This window comes from Myotis myotis, unplaced genomic scaffold (assembly GCF_014108235.1).
Source record: "Myotis myotis isolate mMyoMyo1 unplaced genomic scaffold, mMyoMyo1.p scaffold_m19_p_2, whole genome shotgun sequence".
NCBI classification, from domain to species: Eukaryota; Metazoa; Chordata; class Mammalia; order Chiroptera; family Vespertilionidae; genus Myotis; species Myotis myotis.
The window spans coordinates 145,216,601-145,236,313 of record NW_023416324.1 but is presented as its reverse complement, the minus strand read 5'-3'; the positions used below and the strand labels follow the sequence as shown (position 1 = coordinate 145,236,313).

Sequence of the window (19,713 nt, the reverse complement as noted above, 5' to 3'; positions counted from 1 at the left end):
ATGCACTGTTCATATAAATACTTGCAGAGCCTTCATTCAACAATTTCAATCTCGCTCTCTAATGGATTTAGTTAGACACATCTTTGAGAAAGGAGAGCTATGAATTCGTAAGATCTTTGACCTTAAGATGGTGATTCCAGGGTTCCCATTCCACAAGTGAGAAATAATTTCAATTATATCAAAAGAAAGGATGTAAAGCATAAATCATAATTTAGGCTTGACCTTACCTCAATATTACATAATAGATGGCTGTTTGGCGACAGGCTTAAGATAATCGTTATTTAAAAAAATAAACTGCACTATTTGGCAATGTTCCCAAATACCTTTTCAAGCAAATAATGAAAAAAATTGAAAAAAAAGAATCTTTTTAAGTGTAGATCTATCCCCAGGTCAAACAGTCATAGCATATTTATACTTTGACATTTAGCCTAACACAGGCCAATTGTGGTATATATATATTTTTTTTCAGTTTGAATTTCGATAAAAGCTACATAAAAGCAAATAAAAGATAATTTGGTTAGAAACACTCCAATGATGTTTAATGACTCTGCATTAGCCCTGAAATTCAAAGCCTCCCCTAGGTTAAAGTAGCCCAAATCTAAGTTCAAAGTGAGGATTAAATAACCTCTACTGGATATTCACAAGCAACAAAATTTATGGTTTTGTATCCAGACCCATCAGTTGTCCCCCCTGATTACAGGGTGGATCTTACTCACTTCTCCAGTATGATCACTACTGGAGGATTATAGATGCATCTTCCAGAAAAATCATTTATCTCTTCCTTTTTCTCTTCCTATTCCCATAAAAATTCAGAACTTGTGGAAATAAGGTTATAGCAAGTTCCAAAGAGGAAGGGTGCATTATATTAAAAGATTGCTCATTATAAGAAATGAAGGAAGGAAGGGAGGGAGGGAGGGAGGGAGGAAGAGAAGGAAGAGAGAGAACACCAAGGAAGCCAAAGAGAAGGCATGGATACCCAAAAAAGGGCCAAGTGCGTTAGGAAAGATGACCTGGTTTCTACGGAAAGATGGTGGGGTGATGGAGATAACACAGTACAGAGAAAGCTGGATTCTACTCATGACTTTCAAATTCATTAACTGTAAAGATGGAGACTGGACTCAATTAGCTCTAAAGGAGCCACCCAGTCCCCCAAATTCTTTTCATTTTGCTACACAGCCTAGAATCGGGGTCCTGATCAGGGAAAACCAGGTGTGCAGTTTGCTCCAGAGGCTCAGGACTAGGAAAGAGCTCCCCCTTGATAAAGTGTATGGCTTTCTAACCACTATGCTGTACACCCGAAACTAATATAAAATATTAATGAATGCAAATTGTAATTGAAAAAATAAATAATCCTATATAATAAAGAGCTACTATGCAAATTGTCGTCACGTCTTTGTGCCCTCGCGCGGGGGTCAGGGGCCCTGAGGCCGAGACCCCTGTCCTGGTGCTGAGCCGGGGGTGGGGTGGGGGGGATTGAGGCCACGCCTCTCGTGTGGAGGGGCTTGATGGGAGACCTGAGGCTGTGGTGCCAGGCTGGGGACCTGAGGACGTGGGTTGGGCCAGCCAGGTCTGGGCCTCACGCGATTTTTGAGGCACATGCATGTGGGCGGGGACTTGACTCTGGGTCCTGCGGCGCGCCCCAGACTCTGACTGGAGGGAGATTTTCATATACATTTTACTAATTTTCTTTCATCTCTGACACTTCTATTATAGAGAAAGGGCAAATAGCAATATTAAAATATTTCCTCTAATTAATTCCCTTTTAATGTGCATGAATTTTGAGCACCGGACCACTAGTAATAATAATAAGAAGAAGAATACCTTGACTAGGATTGTTAGATTTTTCTTCTTAAGTGAGCCTTCAAATGGTTTCATTTCTATTCAATGTTTATTCCTTTTGCTGTGTGTTCCAGATGAATTGGTAAAAACACAATAAAAAGCCAAGGGATGGCTGCAAAGGGACTGCAAATGGGAGGTATAGTTCAGGCCTGAAAGTACATCGGGACTATGGGGAGCTCAGAAACCAGCATTCAAGGAGCCAGGGGTCAAAGGCCAGCTGGCTAACAGAGACCAACAATGGTCAAGTCCCAGAAATTGTGTGCTGGGAGATGGTAAAGGAGTGCATCAGGTTGTAGACTCAGGCAAAAAAGAGAATTTATTGCAAGTTTTCATAAATCCCTGAATAGAGGCAATTCCACCTCTCCAGATGTCTTCTCTAAACCCCCTGTCAAATCCAGAAGTAACTGTGGGTCCTGCAGACAGATGTGTAGCCTTACCCAGGTGGCTCAGTCGATAGAGTGTTGGCCTGCAGACCAAAGGGTCCCAGGTTCGACTCCGGATAAAAGCATGTACCTTGGTTTCAGGCTCCTCCTTGGTGGGAAGCAACCAACCAATGTGTTTCTCTCACATTGATGTCTCTCTCTGTCTTTCCCCTCTCTTCTACTTTCTCCTAAAAATCAATGGAAAAATATCCTCATGTGAGGATTAACGAAAAGATAAAATAATAAAATAAAAGTAGAATAAAAAGGGTGTGTAACGTGATGCTGCTAGCATTTGGAAGAAGAGTTAAGAGTGAGTCCTACTCCATGCATTGATTGACCCAGGAGGTAACCAACTCCAGAACATCTTGTGTGGTGGCCTAGACAGATGACAGCCTTCAGGGTCAGCACTCAGGGAGAACCCTCCGCAGGACAGAAGAATTGGGAAAGGCAGGTAAGACTAAGTCAAAGAAGTAGTTGTCTGGGACAGGACAGTACGCCTGAGTCCAGCAACATTAGCACACAAAGGGACTGGAAATAGAAAAAGCTCAGGGAGGAAAAAAGCCTGCAGTTGAGCATCAAGACAGCATGCCAGCTCCCTTTTCTTTCTCCCTGACAAACCAGTGGAAATGTGAGAAAAGAAAGGCTTGTCGTCTAAAACCAAATTAAGTCATTTCTCTTTCGGCTTGTAATTGGGCACACAAACCTACCCAAGCACTGCAAAACACGTCCTCAGGGCTAGTTTTTCACTCCACAATCATCGTAACACACTTGGCGCGGATCATCTGAGAGTGATAATGTGAACTCACTCCTGGAGCAGCGTTAGGAATGTGGCAGTAACAGACTCTTGTTTTCCACACTCTACTCCCAAAATGTGGAGATCATTTTTTGCACTGTACCCCAGGAGACCACTAGAGTGCTCTAGAGTCATGAATTCACATTCCAACTAGGGGAATCCAACTTGCACTGAAATTATTATAGCCAAATCTGGAATCTCATTGCCTTTGGTTGGTCTCCTGTGAACTGAAAATGCAGTGGGACACTGAGTGAAACACAGGAAAAATAACCAAATGAATGAACTTAATCCTGGGAGACCCTGCTGAAGTGAAGTAGCAATTATTTTGAACTGAGGAGATCAAGTTAGCCTGAGTGCTATGGCTCCTGATTGAAAATCTAACTATAAAACAAATTTTCTCCCCCGTAATTAGATGTATTGCAAAAGAAACTAGTCTTACAGAGATTCCTAGTCTGAGGTTTTTGGTTTTCTTTTCTTATAGGATATCATTTGTAACTTCAACATCTGAGCCAAATGAGGACCATCTACAGATATGCCTGAAAAGCAGCCCATGTGGAAAAACTATTGGTTTCTTCCTTCCCTTCCTGCTTCTGTTGGCCAGGCTTCATGTATTTGGAGCTAAAAAGCACTTCTTACTTCATCAAGGCTGATGTGAAGATTAGTTTTCGCAAAAAAAAATTATGTAAAAGTCCTGTGGAAACTATAATGTAATATTAAGTATTACGTAGCTTCAGAATGAGCATGACACCATAACTTGGTGGAAAGATAAAGTGACAGAGGTAGGTTGTCTTGGTTTATATGAAAAATCTGACTTTAATTCTAGGCTATTAGCAATATATATATATTTTTTGATGATCTACAAAAGTTTCAAGAAATGATTTAGTGATTTTGAAAAGCTTGGGTGGAAATGTTTAAACCAGATTATAAGCTTAGCACTTAAGCCTCAGATATGATGACTAATCACCTAAAGATTTCTGATTTTAAAAAAATGTTAATTTCATAAAGGGAAAGGGAGAGATACAAACATCAATGATGACAGAGAATCATTGATCAGCTGCCTCCTGCACACCTCCTACTGGGGATCGAGCTGGCAATCTGGGCATGTGCTCTGACAGGCAATCGAACCATGACCTCCTGGTTCATAGATCAAAACTCAACCACTGAGCTACGATTGCCAGGCAATTTCTGATATTTTGAAAAAAAAAAAAAATTGAAATGGTAATCCAATTGTACTTGGGATGATATAAAGAAAACATAATGACCTTGAAGTCGTCCACTTTAACAGAAATCAGGGACAGTTAACAGTTGTGGCCTCAGTTGAGTCAACATTTCTATACAGAGATCAATTACAAACAATTCCTGTCTAACCTTTGCCTAGGGTAGTTTATACACCCTACAATTATCCTGATTACAGTTTCATTTTCTTATATTTTTACACTCTCAAAAGTAAAGTTTTAATAAGCAGTGATATGGCCACAGGTAAGAGAGAGAATGAAGAGCTGAGATAATTCACAAAGTACATTGTTTACCACCCAAACAAGTAAATGTAGGGGATGGTATGAAAATAAGTAACAAGAAAAGGTCACTTTAAATTACTGGTAATTTCCAAAGCTCAAACCTATTCTTTTTTTCTGGCCACGTAAAATAATTTTCACTCTACACTGCAGGGCATGCAATTTTTAGTGCATGTTCTCTAAAGTTTTGTTTCATATACATTAATAACAAGGATAATTAAATATCACCGATAATAACTCTATTTCCAACTAAACCCTTGGGTCTGCCTAGAAGACTCAAAATTGATTTACTTTTCTGTTTCTGAAATGGCAGAAAATTAGGGCTTCCAAATTAACCTACTTTCAGGAAATCACATAATAAAATCATCAAGTGTTAGGAGGGAAATAGAATTTATGTATTAGCACACCTCACCATTTACCCACCCCTAATACATGAGTCACATTCACACTTAGCACCAACACAGACAGTGAATCCTAGTGAGGCTAAACAATCTGTTCTACTGAAACGAGCTCTCTAGTGGTGAATCTGAGACCAGCACCCAGGTCTCCTAATTCCTACCTAATTCATGCTTTCTACCACACGGCACATGTTATGATAACCCATTTTATATGAGGTAGGGTTTTCATTGTTTAAAAACACAAAATATTTAGAGCAGTATCACTAAAAAAATGTATTGTGGTCTTTTTTAAATACTTCTTTTAGATTCCTTATCAGTGCCTTACATTATTTATCAAATCTGTGTAGAATCTATTTTTAATACACAAGAGCTAATATGTATCAATTTTGGGATGTCAAGATTTAATTCTGAGAGCAGCACAACAATTCATATTTTGTTTTGCCAGCTTAGGTACAGAAATGATACTGCCCAGAGGTTGTGATGTGAAGTGACAGGTCAGAAAACAGACACGCTGCTGGCATTTTCTGTAAAAGTAAACGGTATAAAAGCAGCCATGTGGCCCATGTAACCAGTACCTACCAAACAAAAAAAATTCCATGTTTACAATAAACTCAAATTTGTATATTTTTTATAAATATCTTTAAAACATAGGTATTTTTAATAAATGATTTAGGCTAAATGAGCATTTTAATTTTTTTCTCCTTTTTAGTAAGGAAATTAGAGTGTATTTGGGAGTCCAGAGACGTGGGCTACTCATCATTAAGTTCCCTCTTCCAGCCATAAATAAATCAAACAGGTTGAACGGGATGACCTCTAAAATCCCTTCTAGTTTTCAAATGAATCAACTAATTAAGAACTATGAAAATGGTCAGCTCTTTAAAATTATCTACAGTGAAAAAAAGAGAATCAATGGGAAGAAGGGGAGGGTGGCTCCTTAACCATCACAGAAATGAGCATTCACCTGAGGGTCTATACTTAATAGAAATTAGATAATATCACAAGTAAATATAATTGTGAGAAATTCTGACATAAAAATCTATACTTAGACCTGTAACATTATACGGTCTTATTACGGAGCCTTTTTTGGGCTATACATAGGCCTCAGAGGCAATCCATCTATAGATATAAAAGCCTAAGTGACCATTACCACTGGAACAACCAGTTGTTATGATGCACACTGACCACCAGAGGGCAGACGCTCAATGCAGAAACTGCCCCCTGGTGGTCAGTGCGCTCTAGCCAACCTCCCACAGCCAGCCAACCTCCCCTGGTCCTTCCCCCAGGCCGGCAAATCTCCCTCGGCCTCCCACCCCCATCCGGCAGACCCCTTCGGAAGGCCCCATCCAGCAGCTGGCAGGCACCGGCCGGCCCAGCCCCAATCAGGACTGGGCGAGACGGTCCTGATAGGTTCTGATTGCTGGCCAGGCCTAGGATCCCACCTGTGAATGAATTTCATGCACCGGGCCTCCAGTTTAAACATATTTACAGATACTGGGAGGTTGACTAGAAAAAAAGGCCAGGCCAGGAACCATTTCTGCATGCCTGTCCATGCCCAGCCACTAGGACAGCCCCATGCTAGCCCTGTTCTTACTCCCATGAACATCTGCCTGCAACATGACTGCAAAGCTAAGTGTTTTTATTTATGAAAAATCTCATTAATGTGGCTCAAAGGTTATAAATCTCCTTTTGACAAATTAAACTCCGTATGACAGATTGCCTGACCCTGAGCGGGGTCAAAAAATACCAGTTTTGATTTGAAAATTTAAAATAACCCAATTATGAACACTCAGGTCTAATGCTGTTGGTGGAGCCCATATAAATTACACTTTTTAAACATATTAAAATTGTGCCTTTACCAGCACAGATGATCTGAAATGATACAATGAATATTGCTTTTTATTTTTTTACCTTCTGTAGGGTGAATGGCATCCAAGAAGAATTGCTTGTTTGACCATTTATCCCCACTTCCTAAAAACAATGACAAAAAGGAAAGTGAAACTCTACTCCCAGTATAGATATATACACTACAAAAATAAGACAATATACAAAATAACTTAAATAAAAAGCATTATCACACAAATAAAGCAGAATTTCATTTCAACTATTTAATTCTCAACTAAAATAATTAGGCTATACAGGAAATGGATTAAATAAAAATAAACAAATTTACCTTTTATGAAATACATTGTTGGTAAATTCTATGATTTTAATCAAGAAAATCTGAAGACCAGTTAAGAGGGAATGATGCAAGCTCACATTTACCTAAAGAGTGATGTTTCTCCACTGGAAGCAGAGAAAAATAACATATACAAAACAAAACTACACGACTGAAGTGGAGGTGAAAATAAAACCCAAATTAAGTAAAAGGTTACATACAGGAGCACACAGGCACATGTGTCTGCACATGGAAGACAGCTGCATCTGAAGCCTCCCCCAGCAACAGGAAAGGCTTCCCATCTGGCCATGCAAGGCGATGCAAATGGGCACCGGATGAGAATGCCCATGGTAGTCACGACACTAGCATGCGGGGAAGATGCTAAAGAGAGCCTGACTCTCAGGACACACGGCTGTATTGAACGAAATGGAGAGATTTATCTTTCCTGTGAAAGAAGAGTGGGAGTCCTGAACTGTGAGAAGAAAAAAAACCCCAAAAAACCTTCAGATGAGCCCTGACGAGGCTCAAAGGCCCATCAAGATTGCAACACTGACACAGAGGTTCAGAGTAAAGGAGGGGAGAGTGCAATACATCTCTAGTGCCCTCTGGAAATAAAATTTTGTTACGGAACTGAAGGAGGTAGAAAGAAGAGTTGGGCAAATGATGAAGTACATAGTTGGGGGGGTGGGGGAAGGAGGTTATGACTTAGGAGTGAAATCCTCCTCGACAAGAATCCTTAAGTGTCAGAGAAAATAAAGAAATCATGGGACTTTCACATGAAACTAGTACGGTTTCAGGAGGAAAATGCGGTCCTGGTATGAAGGCTGCTGAACATGAGAAACAAGAGAGTAGTCAAAAAAAAAAAAAAGTGGATAAGGGTTCAAGAAAACTAAATTACAAAATGCACCAAAATATAGATGAGAAAAAGCAATTTTAGGTTTCATATGGAACTCTGAAACTAGAGACAAATACGGGATTTGAGTAGAAATCCAAGTGAAGGAGCTCTCTTTGAAATTAGCTGCAGAATCTAGAGATAATGAATATGCCTGCATCAGGAGCTGATGACAGTGAAGCAAGCCACAGGGAGGCCAAGGCAAAGCCAGTGCGCGAAGCATTGCTCAAAGATGAATTCGCAATGGAGGTGGCCAAGACACCTTAATGGAGGATGGAAGGCACCAATACCTTTTTCTGGAACATTAGGCTTCTCCTTTTTGTGCTTATATTTGCTGACAATTTTGTGGAATAAGTTCTTTTTCTGAGACTGGAAAGAACCTATAGACAATATTAATATAAATATATTTTAAATTCACAATGTTCCATAAAACAATGCTGTGTGTTTCTAAATAATTACACCCTCCTCCCACGTGTGAAATAAGCAAATTGAGTCATAAGAAATGTCACCTTGAGTTGTTACTCATCTAACTCGTGCTCAGCTTCCTTTTTTAGGAGGCTGAGCACTACAAAACCCAGTGAGGTTTTCCTTCACATGTATTGGGCAGAAGCCTCCATTAGGGCTAAGACACTCTCAGCAGAAATAAAGAGATTTCATGACTAGAGACAGGCCACAACTAATAACAGCAGAGTAGCTGCCATCTGTAACAAAGAAAAGATTTTACTTCCCAAATACCGCGAAGAAAAGGACTGCATGGGCATTCATCTCTCCTAAGAAACCGATTTTCACAAGGACAACACTTTCAAAACAACGGTTGGCCTGATAGCATTACATAACTTTTTAGCCTCTTCTGAGGATATTGTAGGAAGAAAAAAAGTGATTTGAAAACAGAAAGATTTATTTGCCAAAAAATCTTTTTTCTGGTGCAGAGAGAAGCCTCAGATTGTAACTTAGTTTTCTCAGATAGAAAAAATAGAAGGCCATTTTTAAATCACCATTCAGAAATGCCGACAAGAGCACTGACCTGCCCAAAGTAGGTTATTTCTGTACTGTAATATTCCTACTGTGAAACTGACTTCATCGTTTAAATAAGCCTGCTTCCTCGTGTTCAAATGGTAATAATAATAGTGTCTCATTCACAGGCTTGATGTGAGGATTAAAAAAGTTTGGAAGCTCTGTAAACTGCCCCTGCGACACCTATCCACCTAACAGCATCTGCAACCACATGCTTTGCCTTACAGAGGCAAACTAGGCTCCTGTCTTAAATGTACAATTCAGTGGTTTATATACTCACAGATATTTGCAACCATCATCATTTTGGAATATTTTTATCATCTCAAAAATAAATCCCATATCCCTTAGCTATCACCCCTCCCTATAACTGCATTCCCTCTATCCCTAAGCAATCACTAATCTACTTTCTCTCTAAATATAGGAACATTCATATACAAGCTTTTGTGTTCATTTCTTTTGGACATAAACCTAGGAGTGGAGCTGCTAGGTTATAGTGTAACTGTATGTTTAACCTTTTGAGGAACTGTTAGACTGTCTCACAGCCTCATTTACACTTATTACACTCCACTAACACTTGTCTTTTTCATTATTAAATCCATCTCAAGGATGTGAAGTGGTATCTCGCTCACTGTGGTTTGATTCGCATTTTCCTGACAACCAATTGACGTTAAGCATTTTTCATGTGCTTGCTGGCATGTGTATACCTTCTGTAGGGAAACAGCTATTCAAATAGCTTGCCCATTTTTTTTTTTTAATATATTTTATTGATTTTTTTTACAGAGAGGAAGGGAGAGGGATAGAGAGTTAGAAACATCGATGAGAGAGAAACATCGACCAGCTGCCTCCTGCACACTCCCCACTGGGGACGTGTCCGCAACCAAGGTACATGCCCTTGACCGGAATCAAACCCGGGACCCCTCAGTCCCGTCTGACGCTCTATCCACTGAAGCTTGCCCATTTTTAAATTAACTGTCTTCTTGAGTTGTGTGCGTTTTTCATATGCTCTGTGGAATGTTTTCTCACTTTCTTACTAGTGTCCTTTGAGGCACAAATTCTAAATTGTGATACAATCAAATTATCTATTTTTGTCTTTTGTTGCTTGAGTTTTTGGTATCATAGCAAAGGATCCATTGACAAATCTGAGATCACTAAGATTGACCCCTATGTTTCCTTTGAAAAGATTTATAGATTTAGATCATATGTTTAGGTCTTAGATCCATTTTGAATTAGTTTTTATATATTGTATGAAGTGAATAAGGGCCCAATTTCATTCTTTGGAATGTGGATATCTAGTTGCCCCAGCACTATTTTTTGAAAAGACTACTCTTTTTCCATTGAACAGTCATGGCATCCTAGTGGAAGATCTGTTGACCAATGATATATATGTTTATTTCTAGACCCTCAATTCTAGTCCATTGACCTATATGTCTATCTACCATACTGTCTTACTTCCTTTTTTATAGCCAGTTGTGAAATTGAGAAGATTTTCCTGGCTATTCCGAATCCCTCGAAATTCCAAATTAACTTTAGGATCACTTGTCAGTATCTACAAAATAAGTAAACTAGGATTCTAAGAGGGACTGGGCTAAATCTGTAGGTCAATTTGAGAGAATGTTTCCATCTTAACAATATTAAGTCTTCTGATCCATGAACCTGGGATGTTCTTCCATTTGATCATCTTTCTTTACACAATGTTTTGTAGCTTTCAATATGTTGCATGTCTAAGTGCTTTATTCTTTTTTATATTTTTGTAAATGGAATTGTTTTCCCTAAGTTCATTTTGGGATTTGTTCATTGCAAGTGATTAAGCATACACCTGGTTTTTGTATAATGATCTTGTATCCCATAACCCTGCTGAACTCATTTATTAGTGGAATCCTTAAGTTTTTGAGTGGAGTCCTTAAGTTTTCTATATAAAAGTTTATGTCATCTGCAAACAGATAGTTTTATTTCTTCCTTTCCATAATCTAGATGCCTTTTATTCTTTTTCTTGCCTAGTTGTCTTGGTTAGAACTTTTATTACAATGTTGAATAGAAGTAGTGAGAATGGACAGGCTTGATGTTAGCTGTGGGGTTTTGTAGAATGCCCTTTATCAGGCTGACAAAGCTCGTTACACTGAGTCTGATGAACGTTGTTGTGAAAAGGTATTGGATTTTGTCAAATATTTTTTTTACATCTACTGAGATGATCATGTGCTTTTAAAAAATATTTGATGTTGTTCTATGGATGTGGTGTTATTGAATTCAGAATGTTAAACCAACCCTGCATTGCTGGGGTAAAATCCCAGTTAGCCATGGTTATAATTCTTCTTAATATATGCTAGTTTTTGGTGTGCTAGTTTTTTTGTTAAAGATTTTTGTGTCCATATCTGTTAGAGATACCAGTGTGCAGTTATTTCTTGTGATGTTTACTTTTGACAGTAGGGTAATATTGGCATCACAGAATGGGTTGAGAAGTGTTCCCTCCTCTTCTAATTTTTGAACAAGTTTGTGAAAAATTGGTATTGGTTCTTCTTTAAATGTTTGCTGGAGTTCACTGGTAAAACCATCCTGGCCTGGGCTTTTTTTTTTTCTGGATAGTTTTTTAATTACTAAATTCAATCTCTTTATTAGTTATAGGTTTATTCATATTGCCTTTTTTTTCTTAAGTCAGTTTCAGTAGTTCGTGTCTCCCTAGAAATTATCCATTTCATGTAAATTATCTAATTTATTGGCATATAATTGTTCACAGTATTCCTTTGAGTTTTCTCTTTTTTTCTTGGTCAGTCTAGCTAAATGATTCTCAAATTCACTGTTCTTTCTAAAGAACCAGCTATTGGTTCCATTGGTTCTTTTCTTTAATTAACTTCACTCATTAATTTCCTCTCTTATCTTTATTATTTCCATTCATCTTCTTCTTTCAGGTTTAGTTTGCTCTTCTTTTTATATTGTCTCAAGGTAGATTAGGCTATTGATTTGAAATCTTTCTTAATATATGCATTTATAGCTATAAACTTATCTCTAAGCATTACGCTAACAGCAGTGGTTCTCAACCTTCCTAATGCCACGACACTTTAATACAGTTCCTCATGTTGTGGTGACCCCCACCATAAAATTATTTTCATTGCTACTTCATAACTATAATTTTGCTACTGTTATGAATCATAATGTAAATATCTGATATGCAGAATGTATTTTCATTGTTACAAATTGAACATAATTAAAGCATAGTGATTAATCACAAAAACAATATGTAATTATATATGCGTTTTCCGACTGTCTTAGGCGACCCCTGTGAAAGGGTCATTTGACACCCAAAGGGGTCGCGACCTACAAGTTGAGAACTGCTGCTTAACAGTATCCCATAAGTTTTGGTATGTTGTTTTCCTTTTTATTCATGTCAAAGTTTCTGATTTCCCTATTAATTTCTTAGTTTCTTCTTTGGTAATTACCTTATTGGTTATTTAGAGTTGTTTAATTTCCACATATTTGTGAGTTTCCACATTTTTCCTTGCTGTTGAATTTTAATTCCATTCCACTATGGTCAGAGGCATGATTTGAATTATTTTAATCCTTTTAATAAAAATGTGTTTGTTTTATGGCCCAGTATATGCTGCATTCTAGAGGCAGTTCCATTGAGAAGAATGTATATTCTACTATTGTTGGGTGAAGTGTTCTATATACACAGAGAGAACTGGTATATAGAATTATTTTCCCTCCTTGTTGATCATTTGCCTAGTTGTTCTATCAAACCTATTCTTTTTTTCATAGCACTTCTAACCTTCTAATATGTAATATACTTTGCTTATTGTTTAGGCTCATTTATCACCTGGTAACTCCACCATAATGTAACATCCATGGCAGGAGGGTCCTTTGTTTTCTATCACAAATATATTCTACAGATATATGCTAGAATGGCGCTTAGCACACAACTCATTCTCAATAATATTTGTTACATCAATGAATAAATAAAGCTCTTAAGTCACTGCTTGGCACAAAGTAAGAATTGAAGACATGACAGTTGTTACTATTATTACTAATAACATAAAGTTGTGCAGGTGTTTTTTGATGACTACACCAAACCATCCTTCTAAGCCATCCTTCTAAATAACCAATTAGCAAATACTTCTGAATTGGCTGATGGTGTTTTAAAATAGAAACAAAAATTTTCCTCTTATTGGTTTTTGTTTCCCAGGATTAGTAAGTAACAATGAAAAATAAATAAATTTAACAAGTACAAAGAAAATATATCATGTGTACACACTGCACTAATAGTACAGATATTCTCGATAGTTCATTTACAATCATTGCCTCATATGTATTTTATACAACCAAGAGACTTTAGGTTAGTGTACCTGAATAATAGATACATGGGTAATCATAGCAAACAGAAGTAGAAAAAAAGAAGAAAAACCATTCTGAGACTTCTTAGGACTATAAGGATCCTAGTGATTTACCTGCAGGAAGATAATTTAACAATGATAAGGAATTGGCTCACAGGGAGAATGATTTCTATATTCATCAGTGTGCATTTGTGTGAGGATAATGGGATAAGACAGTAATTCACAAAAGAAACTGATGTGACCTATGGAATGGGTTACGATAAAGAAGAAAAGGATACATATTTTCAGATCCAGCCTTACTCAGAGAAATCTAAAAAGTACAATTTAAGGACAGAGCTAAAGATGGAGCTTGTCAATTTTATCATGGAAAAACTACAACCGGAGTGGTGCGGCACACAGATGAGCCACTGTAAACTTTTATTTTTAAACTTCCTTGCTCTCAGCCACCCCAGACCATAGCTATAAAACAAACCTAAGTAAAGGACAACTTCAGTTAAAAAAAGAAAGTCACAAACTTGAATAAGTAATTCGAAAGCAGCAATGTTAGAGTCAAGAAATGAACAACTTGATTTCTGCCCACCAGTATGGTACATATGTTTGATATTTTGCCTCAAGAAGATAAAGTCAAACTTTGTAACAAATAGCAAATATACAGAAATTTACCACTATCTCCTTTAATTATTAACGTTGAGACTCCGTGCAGGAAAATGAGGGTAGGAAATGAAAAGCGGAGAAAAGACTTTTGAAGGAATTATTCAGAAAACAAAGAATCAGCAACTGTCATTCACTAAATCACCCCCTCAAGTTTCCCTCCCATCTCTGTCCCTCCTCTTCCTACCACATTTCTTAAGAGAGTTTTTGCATCAGCTTTCACATCCTAATGACAAAGTCACTTTTTGCTGGCATGTAAACTAGCTTAGGACTCTATTCAAACTTTCGGGCGGGATGGCCTGTATTTGAAGGTATCAATCTCTCCTTTGCATGCCAACTTCACAGCTGGGTAGAAAATAGCAGACACAAAGGATCTGAGAGGTTAAGAGGGTGCCATAGAGACATTGACAATAATAACCTTCCCAGACATTAATGTTGTTCATGGTTTGCTGAAAAAGAGACATTTTGGGGGTGAGACACTGTAGTGACACAGGAGCCAGCTCAGAACTAGCCTTGTGTGATCATTCTTCAAGGTCAGCAGGTGACGTGAATTAAGTGAACCTTACTCTCTGTCACAGGAAACAAATTTTAGGCCAAACTCAAAGGGTGGTGACTTCTGCCCAGGTTCTAGTTTCATGTTTTCAAGCTATAAAAAGAGCAGATTTTTAATTCTAAAACTAGGCTGTCATTTTTGTAATGAACACTTAAGCAATGAATAACCTATGAAACAGTAATTTGTGATAATTTATAGCAAAGTGCCCTCAGCTACTGGTCACATGGATCTGTAGACTTGAATAAGTTTGAGTAAAGCAGCCATAATCGAGTTACAATTCATCGAGTGGTACTGAACCACCTCATTGGGCTAGACAAGCCCTGCCCTGTTAAGAAACTCAGGATTATATTAGGTATATCGTCGATACCTGCAAATGTGCTGTCACCATGTTCCTGAAAATATTTGGTGGCAATGAAGACTCTGAAACAGTGATAGGACAAAATACAGAGTTCTGCCCAACCTGGAAGCTGTAACTTGTTGGTAGGAAAGGCTGGCCTGGCTAAAACAGGTCTGAGTTCTTTAACCCTGACAGTATCCTCAGGTTGGCTCCTTTCCAAACAGGGGATTCTATCCTCAACCTTTAAATTTTATAAATCTGCTCCTTATATTAAAATCTCAAATGCTTAGCCATTTGAAATTCCAATCCACAAGTGTGAATTGGAAAAACATGAGAAAGACCAACAGTATGTATGTCTGATGAGCTAAGAAACAGTATGTGAGAAGACAGAAGAGATAAAAGAAGGAAAGTGAAGTCAAGGGTCACACTGGGCCATGATTTAAACACTCTAAATTGAACTCAATTAACTTTTTCTCCATGACCCTATGTCATTTGAAAATTACTTATTTTGCAGAGCACTCTTGACTTCTGACACTTCTGTAAAAAGTGCTTCATACATTAACAGTATACTTAAAATAATGTGTCAAAAGAAACCCTTTGAGAGGTTACAATTAAATTTAGACTTATAATTTAAAGCTTTCATTAGAATATATACACGTGACTATGAGACAGAAACCAGAAAACATGCAGGAATGGGCTGCTTCAGCTGAACTGCACCAAGCCAGGCAGACTATAATTTGCTCTTAGAAGCAAAACGAAATTCTATTCCTAAGTCACTGTGCTCTGCTTAGTATAACATACCCTGAGCCCTGCTGGAGAAGGTGACATTTTGCTATTTTCATTCTTTTTTTGTTTTAGAGTTTCTGATAAGACCTATTATACAGACATAAGTGACAGCGCAGAGAGAGTGGAGGGGACGGTGAGAAAAGGGAAGAGACTACTTGGAAATACAGATATAAACAAGGAGACCCTGGGAAAACAGAAGTGCAGACCCAAGCAGGTACTGTGATTCTGAGTTGTATAACTGTATAAATGTACCCACAATCATTTCCTCTAGAAATTACGTTTCAGAAAAATTCTACACAATTCCTATAACCTAGAGTAGCTAAATAAGTACCTACTATGAGGCAGAAAGAAAAATATAATGAATGTTAAGTGATAACAAATGTAGGGAAAATAAAATATAGACAAATGGTGAATTGTTGGAAGAATGAGATTTCCTATGAAGACATGCTCTTACTCCTGCACTAATGACTTCATACCCAAGTTTCTGCTTTGGGGATTCATTAAGAAAAGGTGCAAAGGATCTAGAGTTTAAGAAAACAATCTCTTCTCTCCTCTAAAGATCAGGCAATTACAGCACAGCTGGCATGTTAATTTCATTAATAAGTTGTAGATAGTACATTGGTGCTGCTAATGCCAAATTTTAATCAGTCACAAATACCATAATAAAATAGAGAATCAATTATTTAATTTCTGCTTTATTATAATTGCATTTTTTTCTCCATGAGTTGTTATGCAGAGCAAAATCTTAAAAGACATCCCAGCTACATAATTACTAATATTCTGTGTAAGACCAGTGACTGTGGTTTAACAGAAGAGTTAAAAAATGATGCTGTATGAAGTATAATCCAAACCTCTAAAAAGCTATTTCACATAAAAAGAAATACTGTTAATCTTAGTTGGGAGAGAAAAAACATACAACAGACAAGTAAGAGAAGGATGCAAGAAAACAGATCTTAACTTCAGGGAAAAATAAATCTATTGTTACATTTCCTGATAGGTAATCGGCCATCTTCAGAGTTCTAAAATTAATGTCTCAAACCACAACAAGCAGAGGAAGAGAGTTCATCCTGCACATCAATCAATTAAGTTCCACTTTATCCGCTTGTAAGATATTTATTTATCAGCGACTTTAGATCCAAGAATTATGGGAGCTCAAGATACCTGGCATCTTTGGACTCATGGACTACTGTGCCTATTCCTAAATCTCTAGAGCACAAACACTGTCGTTGCATTGACAATCTATCATTACAGTGCTCAGTTGCTTACCTGTCAACAAGGCTACTTGGTTTCTTTCCTACCTATCTTGGAATATCGTGATACATCCCTATTTTATTTTCCCAGAAGAGCAAACTTGGTGATGCAACATTTCTTTTTGAGTTCTTTATCCACTAGACTTTGTTTTTATAAACCACAGAGGAAAACTAAGCTAAACTCTCTTTTATGTTCCTCTGTGCCTTTAATCATGAAGGGAGAATTTTCTTCAGCCTTTCAGAGCCATTTTAAGATACAGATCTCAAAGAGATCCTCCTCAGTTATATTAATACCAGTACACAAAGGGGTTTTAGGTACCGAGGAATAGAGGTTCAGATTTCTTCAGAGAAGAAACCATAATCTTCTCTAGACATACACCTTATATATCCTTTCAAAAACCATGAAATTGTACTGCCGCCTTAATTTATCTTTGATCATTATCATGATTGCAAAAATTTAGTAAGATTTACATAAAGATATATATCGTATCATAACCATCTATCCATCTGAAATCCACAAAAGAAGGGAATTAACCGAATTTGACATAAAGCAGGCAACAGGCAGCCACTTCTGCAGGGTGATTACGGAACTCTTCCATCAAACCCTGCTCGGAATCTGATCCTGAAAGCAACACGGCCCAGCCACGCCAGGTCTTCATCCCTCCATTCACGGCCTTACAGGAGAGCTAACTGAATGAAGTCTCACATCCGTGTGGAAAAACAGAGGTACGTTTCCCCACCAATCTTTAGATCTAAAGTAATGTTAGAAGACATGTTTCTCAAGCTGAGCAACACTGTCATTTTGGGTAGGACAATCCTTCTTTGTGCTTGAATAGACCTGGCAGGTTAGGATGTTTAGAACCTGAGCCCCTGCCCAAATATAACAGTGGTCCTAGGTGTTGAGACCACTGAGAACGCTTCAAAGGCCCCTTTTGAACTACAATGTCACCTTTGATGAATGCTGACATCCACCTGCATTGTGATAATTTTTAAAGCTTCCCTGATATACATAGGGGAGAATCAGATGGTCTTGAAAATAAATATGCTGAACAAAGCATTTTTCTAAATTTAACAAAACAAATAAAAAATATCACCAGAGTATTACAGGGAATTTTATTTACATTGGTTCATGCTGCCAGTAAAGAATGAAGTCTGCTTATTAAGCAAATGGAATGATTTCATAGTCTCACAGTCCAACTTGATGCAAACACAGGGAATAGAAGACTTAGACTCAGCAGCTTTTTGCTCAAGGAAAGTTCTGCCTTTCCAAACGCTGGAGAGTAGAAAGTCAGAGACCACATGGAACACTTTCAAAAACCTACACACCTGTAAGGGCCAATCTATAGGCAGAGAGGCCAAAGAACAGAGGCTGAGGAGAAGTAGGAAGGGAAGAAGGGAGAAAGAAGGGAGGTAGGAACCAAGATAATCGCTACCGCCTCAACCAAGGTGCAGTTACATCTAAGGGGACCTGCAGCAGCTCAGAAGAGGGTTCAGGGAGATTCTGACTACACTGCAGGAAGGCAGAGCACACATCTAACCTTTGCTGGTTTTAGTCGGTTCTGAGGACATGCTTCCAGTCTTCTTCTTTTTTCTTGGGACAGGTACACATTTCCGGTCAAATGTAACAGGACTATATTGAGGGAGGCTGTTGAATTTTTTTTCAAATTCTTCATCCAGCTTTGCTGAGCTAATAAAAGAGAAGAAATATAATGACTTGGCACATGATATAAATATTTAAACAGAAAACAGTACAATATGTATTTTAAGGTATTTCTTTTGAAAACAGGGTGCCTGAGAATTGGTAATAAATTCTATGCAAGGAAAAAAAACACGTTTTCAGAAAAGCTTGAAAAGATTTAGCAACACAGTTTTCTTGGTAAACTCACAGGACAGGTTATCATATTATCTTGGAAAAGCTGAAACATTATTTAAAATATCGAATATTTTTGAAGTGGAGAATTTGCCATTCTCTCCATTGGCATGGGGAGTTTTCATTAAGTTCAATACAAAGCATATTCCATCCAGACAAGTATCTCATTCTAAAGAGATATATATATATATATATATATATATATATATATGCCTATATTAGGAAGCTTTTTGGTAATATGGTATATTGGATAATTTTGTAAGACTTTTATTTAAAACTAGTAGCCCTGCGCATGAATCTATGTGCCGCCCTCCTGTAACTCTCCACCTGCTGCCCTCCTGTAGCTCCCCCCAACCCCCCTCCATAGCTTGTTGCCTTGCCCTCTCCTGTAGCTCTCCACCTCTCACTTGCTTGCTGCCCTGCCCCATCCTGTAGCTCTCTGCCACCTGCTTGTAGCCAGTAAGTCGATGCTGTGCTCCTGTAGCTCCCCCCTCCCCGCTCCCCCTCCATAGCTTGCTACCCTGCCCCCTCCTATAGCTCTCCGCAGCCCACTTGTACCTCGATGGCCCACCCTCCTGCTGATCTGTGATCTGGTCGTGATGCCTCAGAGTGTAATGGCTAATTAGCATATTCCTCTCTTATTATATAGGATATTTACTGACAAGTACTTTAAACCATATACACACAAAGAAAACACAAGCACATAATTTGAACATTAGGAAATCATTCTGGAGAGCTGACCAGCATGAGGATAACACGTGCAGTGAGAAAAGCGAAGCCAGTTTTCAATGGACACACTGGCGGAAAGGCAGCACCGCTCTAACATCGTGATGACTGCAGAAAGGCCACCAGCCAAGCTGGGAAATCCTTGGGCTGCTTCTGACTGTCTGCAAGGCCTCCCCGACCCCAGCAATGGC

General features: G+C 38.2%; 1 protein-coding gene across 21 annotated transcripts in view; it reads right to left on the bottom strand.

The window, feature by feature from the left end:
* BBX (BBX high mobility group box domain containing) overlaps nt 1-19,713 on the bottom strand; it is a 295,838-nt gene that overhangs the window by 13,554 nt on the left and 262,571 nt on the right. For 19 of the 21 annotated variants that reach the window (XM_036351112.1, XM_036351117.1, XM_036351131.1 and 16 more), the window contains 3 exons: nt 18,465-18,613; nt 8,304-8,393; nt 6,875-6,934 (listed from right to left, as the gene is read on the bottom strand). In XM_036351112.1, the coding sequence (XP_036207005.1) occupies nt 6,875-6,934; nt 8,304-8,393; nt 18,465-18,613 (299 nt within the window). The remainder of the gene's footprint in view (nt 1-6,874; nt 6,935-8,303; nt 8,394-18,464; nt 18,614-19,713) is intronic. The other 2 variants (XM_036351130.1, XM_036351132.1) reach the window with 1 other exon arrangement.